The following is a 7,666-nucleotide window of genomic DNA, read 5'->3' on the forward strand; positions in this document are numbered from 1 at the left end:
GAGCGGCGATGGTATGAGGTGAGGTTGTTCAGTGCTTTGTTGGTGATCAGGAGGATCTTGATGCATTGCTCCTTGGGGCACCAGGACAGATGGAGGATGGGAGGGATGTGTTTTGAAGTGGGAGTGGGTGAGCAACCAGGCAGATGAGTTTCAGACAACAGAGGAAGGTAGCCATAGAAGCAGGGGTGTCAAACTAATTTTGGTCACAGGCCACATTGTTTGTACGGTTTCCCTCAAAGGGCCGTTAAGACTGTGAAACCATATAAATGTTTTATCACCTCATCATATTATTAAATATACACAACAAATAGATGGATAACTCATTTTGAAATCAGTATAAGGGGTTTGGTATCCCAAAAGATGACTGGAATAGCTCGTTATTATTCACTACATGTGAAAATTCTAGTATAAAAGTACACCGCCAAAATTGACTCCAAACAAATCAGGTAAACACATTCTTTTGTACAATGCACACCTGTCACTTTCGATCCATTGATAGATTTATATGCAATGTGTGTTAGTGGTCACCCCCTCCTACTCTGTTTGACTTAAGTCTGATCATTATTATCTTAAATACTACGGTTTGCTTATTCTTTAGTAATATGTCTATTGCTATGGCACACCCTAGAGTTTAGCGTTAACACTGCAGCTATAGAAGTATTTTCCATCACCTTGCACAACATCATACGGTCTTGTGTGCTTTTGTTCGCATATTAAGTACAAAAGTCCTGTTTTTGTTTTAATTCCTCATTAGAAAAAAGAAAAAAAAAGTTTTTCCTCATTTTTTTGAGATTGTAGGGTGAAAGCTGCAGCTGGCTACTAGTGTGGACTGACAATGGGCAAATGTAATGCCAGTATTTGGAGGGTAACAGCCCATGTTAGATGCATAGAGGAAAAAAAAAAAAACTATGAACTAGTTCATTTTTGGAACAAAGAACTGAACTTTGAACTAGTTTGCATAGAAAATAAACCTTCCCAACAGTGATCCTGTATTAAAAAAAATTAATAAAAAATTTGCAATGATACTGGCAGGCCAGTCAAGTTCATCCATACAGGGGTAATCCCCAAACTGTTTGACTGTCCAAAATCTCTTGGTATGCTAAGGCGTTCAGTGTTCCTTTCACTGGAACTCAGGAGCTAATATTTTGGACATTTTCAACTTTGTGGGAGCAGTTTGGAGATGACCCCTTCCTGTTCGAGCAGGACTGTGCATAAGTACACAAATCAAGGTTCATAAAGACATGGATGGAAGAGTTTGATGTGGAGGAACTTGACTGGCCTGCACAATCCTGACCTCAACGCTATAGCACACTTTTGGATGAATTAGAGGGGAGACAGAGCCTGGCCTTCTCGTCCAACATAAGTGTGTAACCTCAGAAATGTCCTTCTGGAAAAATTGTCAAATTTCCATAAACACACTCCTAAACTTCGCGGAACTCGTGGAGGTTAAGATGTTATAACTGCAGACTTCGGACTGATATCATATTAAACCGTATGGAGTAAGAATGAGATGTCACTTCAATTTATATCTGAGTCAAGGCAGATGAGCGAATACTTTTGGCAATATAGTGTATACACAGATACAAACACACTATTTTTAATGCAACATTTCACACTAATCAAGAAAGAAACCTTAAAAACATACCTGTGAGCAGCTGTAATCTAGTATTTTGATGTGAGCGCTAAGAGCTTGATCCATTATATCAACCGGCACGTCGTCACTGTGGGCCAGGTTCCACAGCAGATTGAGAACCTTGTGGGCCATCACACCGTCCTTGTCATCTTCAGCTAGGCGGCGGATAAGCTCCAGCAGTTTCTCTCGCTGCTTCTTGCTGGCGTTCGTCCAACTTGCCTGCACCAGAAAAACAGTTATTGTTTGTTGGGGGTATCCACTGCATTAACAGCAGAACAACACTTCAATTAATAGAAAAAAAGAATACAATTACAAAATAAAAAATATTCTTAAATCAATTTAAAAAAACAACAACAACACAACCACATCTAACTCACCTTGAAACAGTCAAATAGATGATCCAGCTGCTCAGGTGAGAAATCCCATGCTAGCTTAGCCAGGAGGTCGTGGACATTTTTCACAATGGCCTCATGTTTGCCCGCCTACACAGAGGGAGAAAACTCATTGTTATAAATACTGAACACAGATTTATAAAACCATTGCAAAACAAAAACAAAAATAAAAAAATAGTCACCCTTCAGCCATACAGTTCAGAATTTGTTCCACAACAATGGGTACAAAACTCTTGTCACAAATTATGTCAATCTCATGAGAATGAGGCTACCAAATAGTTCAGCAATCATCAAAGGACTAACGCTGAATAAAATGTACATTACATACATGTAAAGTGGTGCAAATTAATTGGGCAAGATTAGCTGCTAACACTAGCTGCTAGCTGGCCTCAGACTGCCACGCTGCTGTACAAGTCATTTTTACAGGTGTGTCACCGTTCTTCACAGGGGTGTCCTAACTTTTTCTTCCAAGGGCCGCATCCAGAAAACTTCACCGTCATTTAACATGGCAATTTACATTGCTTTTTATATATATAGTAAACAGAGATGTGATAAAGCAAAAAGTCAAGGACTTATCAGAATCAGAATAATCTTTATTTGCCAAGTATGTCCAAAAAAAACACACAAGGAATTTGTCTCCGGTAGTTGGAGCCGCTGTAATCAGAATCAGAATCATCTTTATTTGCCAAGTATGTCCAAAACACACGAGGAATTTGTCTCCGGTAGTTGGAGCCGCTCTAGTACAACAGACAGTCAATTTACAGAGCACTTTGGAGACAAAGACATTGACAAAAAACAATTGTGCAAAACGATGCAGAGTCCTCTAGCACTTAGAGCAGTTCGAATGACTGATATTGCAATAGTCCAGTGCAATGACCATTGTGCAAGGGGTGCCGAGACTTCAAGGAGTGTATGCAGTTTAAAGTGACGAGTAGTGCGATCATCTGGAACAATGTTGATTGTGCAAATGTTGCAGATACTCCTCAATCAGTGTGCAAATGGTGCAGATGCTACTCTGGCATGAGAGGCCAGTATTGGTCAACAACAGATATGCAAATAGTGCAGCGTGGCGAGATTACTACAGTGAGTTTCACGAGTAAGGAGTCTGGGGGGCACAGAGCACCAGCAGAACCACATCTCTACATTCAAACCTAAACAATCAATCTGTACTAAAATGACCTTGACACACAAGAGTCGTAAGGAGGTTCCTCAAGTTTTAAAGTGTGTATGAATCCAAAATACAGTGGGTAGGGAAAGTATTCAGACCCTCTTAAATTTTTCACTCTTTGTTATATTGCAGCCATTTGCTAAAATCATTTAAGTTCATTTGTTTCCTCAATGCAAACACAGCTCCCCATATTGACAGAAAAAAAATTAATTGTTGAAACTTTTGCAGATTTATTAAAAAAGAAAAACTGAAATATGACACAGCCATAAGTATTCAGATCCTTCGCTGTGACACTCATTTAACTTGGGAGCTGTCCATTTCTTCTGATCATCCTTCAAATGGTTCTACACCTACATTGGAGTCCAACAGTGTTTGATTGTACTTGATTAGGAAAGCCACACACCAGTCTACATAAGACATTACAGCTCACAGTGCACGTCAGAGCAAATGAGAATCATGAGGTCAAAGGAACTGCCTGTAGAGCTCAGAAACAGAATTGTGGCAAGGCTACAATAAACATTCTACACTAAGAGCACAGTGGCCTCCACTCCTCCTTAAATGGAAAACGTTTGAGAAAAACTGAGCAATCGGGGGAGAAGAGCCTCGGTGAGAGAGGTAAAGAAGAACCCAAAGATCACTGTGGCTGAGCTCCAGAGATGCAGTCTGGAGATGGGAGAAAGTTCTAAAAAGTCAACCATCACTCCACCAGTCAGGGCTTTACGGCAGAGCGGCCCGAAGGAAGCCTCTCCTCAGTGCAAGACACAAAGCCTGCATGGAGTTTGTTAAAAAACACCACACAACAACTCTGTGACTGTTGTTGAATGGCCCAGCCAGAGCCCTGACTTAAACCCAATTGAGCAAGTCTGGAAAGACCTGAAAATGGCTGTTAACGAACATTCACCATCCAACCTGACAGAATTGGAGAGGATCTGCAAGGAGGAATGGAAGAGGATCCCCAAATCCAGGTGTGAAGAACATCATTCCCAAAGACTCATGGCTGTATTAGCTCAAAAGGGTGCTTCTACTAAATACTGAGCAAAGGGTCTGAATACTTATGGCTGTGTGATATTTCAGTTTTTCTTTAATAAATTGCAAAAATGTCAACAATTCAGTTTTTTTCTGTCAATATGGGGTTCTGTGTGTAAATTAATGAGAAAGAAAATGAACTTAAATGATTTTGAACGAGTGGAGGACAGAGGAGCCTCTTAAAGAAGAGCCAGAAATCCCGTTTGTAGGTTTTTTTCTCATTTTGTTTCTCATAGAGGAGGTATACCTAAGATGAAAATTACAGGTCTCTCTCATCTTTTTAAGTCAGGGAACTTACACAATGGGTGGCTGACGAACTTTTTTGCACCACTGTCATATTGGAATGAAAGTGCAGGCTACACCTTTTTCATAACCTCTAGGTGGCAGCATACATTTATAAAAGGTGAATGTTTTTTTTCCATTTCCCCCTATACCCATGTATAATGTGCATTATTGATTTTTTACAATGTTTGGGGGGGGAAATGCTCATGTATTATGGTAATTATGGTACATGTATGTATTCGCAACCATAAAGATGATTCTAGCTACACAACAAAATAAATGACTTAAATTGCTTTAAGCTGGTTGGACACAACTGGACGCCAACATTTTAAGTTGGGAAACTGTAAAAATATAAGAACTTGTGAATGGGGCCAATACTTTTTCACAGCACTGTATCCTTATTCCTATAAGAGGTTTTCCAAAATGAAGTCCTTATTATCCTTATGAATCACACTTCATCCTTAAAATGTACTACTGTTCAATGGACTTAAAGTTTTTGCGGAATAAAAACAATTCTGCAAGGAAGAGTGGGCCAAAATATCTCTACAGAGATGTCAAAGACTCAATGCCAGTCATAGAAAACGCTTTATTTCAGTTGTTGCTGTTGAGGATGGACCAACCAGTTCTTCGGTTTAGAGGGGCCATTACTTTTTCCACACAGGGACCAGGTAACTGAATACTTTTCTTTTTCCCTTAATAAATGAAATCATTTAGAAACAGCGGCACGGTGGACGACTGGTTAGAGAGTCAGCCTCACAGTTCTTAGGACCCGGGTTCAATCCCCGGCCCCGCCTGTGTGGAGTTTGCTTGTTCTCCCCGTGCCTACGTGGGTTTTCTCCGGGCACTCCGGTTTCCTCCCACATCCAAAAAACATGCATTAATTGGAGACTCTAAATTGCCCGTAGGCATGACTGTGAGTGCGAATGGTTGTTTGTTTCTATGTGCTCTGAGATTGGCTGGCAACCAGTTCAGGGTGTACCCCGCCTCCTGCCCGATGACGGCTGGGATGGGCTCCAGCACGCCCGCGACCCTAGTGAGGAGAAGTGGCTCAGAAAATGGATGGATGGATTTAGAAACAGCATTTTAGGTTCACTTGGGTTATATTTGTCTGATATTTACATTTGTTTGATCATTTTAAACAGTAAAGAGGGATAACTATGCAACAAAATAAGAAATTGAGAAGGGGGGGGGTCAATACTTTTTCACAGCACTGCACGTGGACACTACTATTCAGAAGAAATTGGAGGTTTACTGATTGAACTTAGAGGTTCCATTGTATTGAAGCAATAGTTCTATCATGAAGGCATTACGACAATACTCTGAAGCCCACCTGTGCCGCCCAGATATTGTCGAGATCCTGCATGGTGAGAGCTTTCTCCTTGATAACGAAGCGAAGGATCTTCTCCAGTTTCTCGACATATTGAGGCTGGTGTAAACTGTCTCTCAGGACAATGGACAGGATGTGGTTCTGCTGGATCCACTCCTGAGGCACAAAAAATAAATACTGTTAAGTACAGATGCAAGAATGGTGTGCAAAAGTTAGTACCGGCCGAATGAGCTCACCGCCATGCGCTCTGCAGTCAGCCATTCGTCCTCCTCGGGGTTGTGCCGATGAGTGTAGTATGACACGCTAGAGATCACTTTGTTGACTTCATTTAGTGCATTCATTTTGCCGTTAAAAGAAGAAATTTGCAATAACCTGGTGAAAGAAAAATACAAGTTCATAGATCAATTCAGCATCAATGTGTTGATTTTCCAAGACAATGCATTACACTCACCTAAGTATCATTTTTAATCTAAAAATCTCTAAATTCTTCACAGTCTCCTCTTGCCCTGGTACACGGGATGCAAGATTCTTCAGAGACTTGATGATCATGGACAGTGCGTCGTTTTTGGCTTCATTCTTGGCCTCTTTCTTAAGCTCCTCATCGGTGAGGTTCTCCAGGAACTGTGGGACCATTTCGATGACGGGGAGGAAGTACTTCTTCACTGTGTGCAAGGTGAGGAACTCGTAACACTGGCCAAAAGGCCTGCAATGAAGACAATCAAACATGAATAGTGAGGAAATCCGAAAGTCGTGCATGCTCGTCAGGTAGCTTACTTGATAAGTGCAGCGATGATCTGGACGTTCAGTGCTTCGCCACTCATGAAGCGATCGTGCAACATTTGAAACCCGTTTAACGTGCCAAATTTATTTATTAAGTCCACCAACCAGCCCTGCAGTTGACAAATGAGAGTGAAGACCATGAAATCTTCTGTGAAAACACCAAATAGCAAGAGATTTTGATCCTTAAGTAAGGCAATATTTAGCATTAGCAGTGATATACCTTAGGCGAGCGTGGGTCTGGTGGTCTGGCAAATAGGTCGTCGTCAGCCAATTGCGCTCCGGCGGGGACGGTCTCAGAGGGCCGCGTGCCATTATAGATGTGGAACTTGCAGTGAGGGTTGGTGGCCATGGCCAGAAGCTCGAGTAGAGGAAACCAGTCCTGAGAGAGCTTGGCCACACACAGCTCCACCAAGCGGTGTGTGTTATTTATGATACACCGCTGGAAACACCGATTGTGGTAGAAGGGAAAGAAAATCTAAAAATCAATTCTACAATCAATAAACCATACTATTCGAACATGCATCCCTTCTAGATAACTATGGATGCATGATTGGAGACAACCACAATGTATCCCACTGGGCAAAGGCCCTTTCACACCACAGGAAATTTACCCCAGGACTCGGGACTAAAACAGTGTGTTCACACCACGGGGATTCTTCCAAAATCAAGGTCTTGGTAACGTTTGGAGCTAAACAGAGTTCTGCCCAAGAGTGGTAGGTTTTGAGAGATGATCGAGGAACTACCAAAGAACCTTTCCCTTTGCGCTAGGGTCTGTAACGCTGCATATACCTGATTGGATGACTATTTGCTGCATTACATTTCAGCATCCATGCTAGAAATGTCTACGGCTCTTAACATGACAGTCTAACAGATGACAATAATTTCCTCATCACATCAATCACACAACATCACACAATGTTCCTAGTGGAGGGAATCATTGTTTTTTTTTTTTGATTCCTCAATGATTTTTTTATTTTTTTTATTTGCCCACTGACAAAGAATTAACAGACTATACTTTTAATGGTAGTTTTACAACTTGTTAGCTGTATGAAAGACAC

The 7,666-nt window shown here is 41.3% G+C and overlaps 1 protein-coding gene across 3 annotated transcripts in view; it reads right to left on the reverse strand.

Annotated features, from left to right (window-relative positions):
• usp9 (ubiquitin specific peptidase 9) overlaps nt 1–7,666 on the reverse strand; it is a 60,016-nt gene that overhangs the window by 38,313 nt on the left and 14,037 nt on the right. For all 3 annotated transcript variants that reach the window (XM_061691925.1, XM_061691923.1, XM_061691924.1), the window contains exons 6-12: nt 6,829–7,047; nt 6,603–6,718; nt 6,280–6,531; nt 6,065–6,200; nt 5,832–5,984; nt 2,011–2,115; nt 1,646–1,852 (exon numbers count right to left, since the gene is read on the reverse strand). In XM_061691925.1, coding sequence (XP_061547909.1) covers nt 1,646–1,852; nt 2,011–2,115; nt 5,832–5,984; nt 6,065–6,200; nt 6,280–6,531; nt 6,603–6,718; nt 6,829–7,047 — 1,188 coding nt within the window. The remainder of the gene's footprint in view (nt 1–1,645; nt 1,853–2,010; nt 2,116–5,831; nt 5,985–6,064; nt 6,201–6,279; nt 6,532–6,602; nt 6,719–6,828; nt 7,048–7,666) is intronic.

This window comes from Phycodurus eques, chromosome 12 (assembly GCF_024500275.1).
Source record: "Phycodurus eques isolate BA_2022a chromosome 12, UOR_Pequ_1.1, whole genome shotgun sequence".
Lineage (NCBI taxonomy): Eukaryota > Metazoa > Chordata > Actinopteri > Syngnathiformes > Syngnathidae > Phycodurus > Phycodurus eques.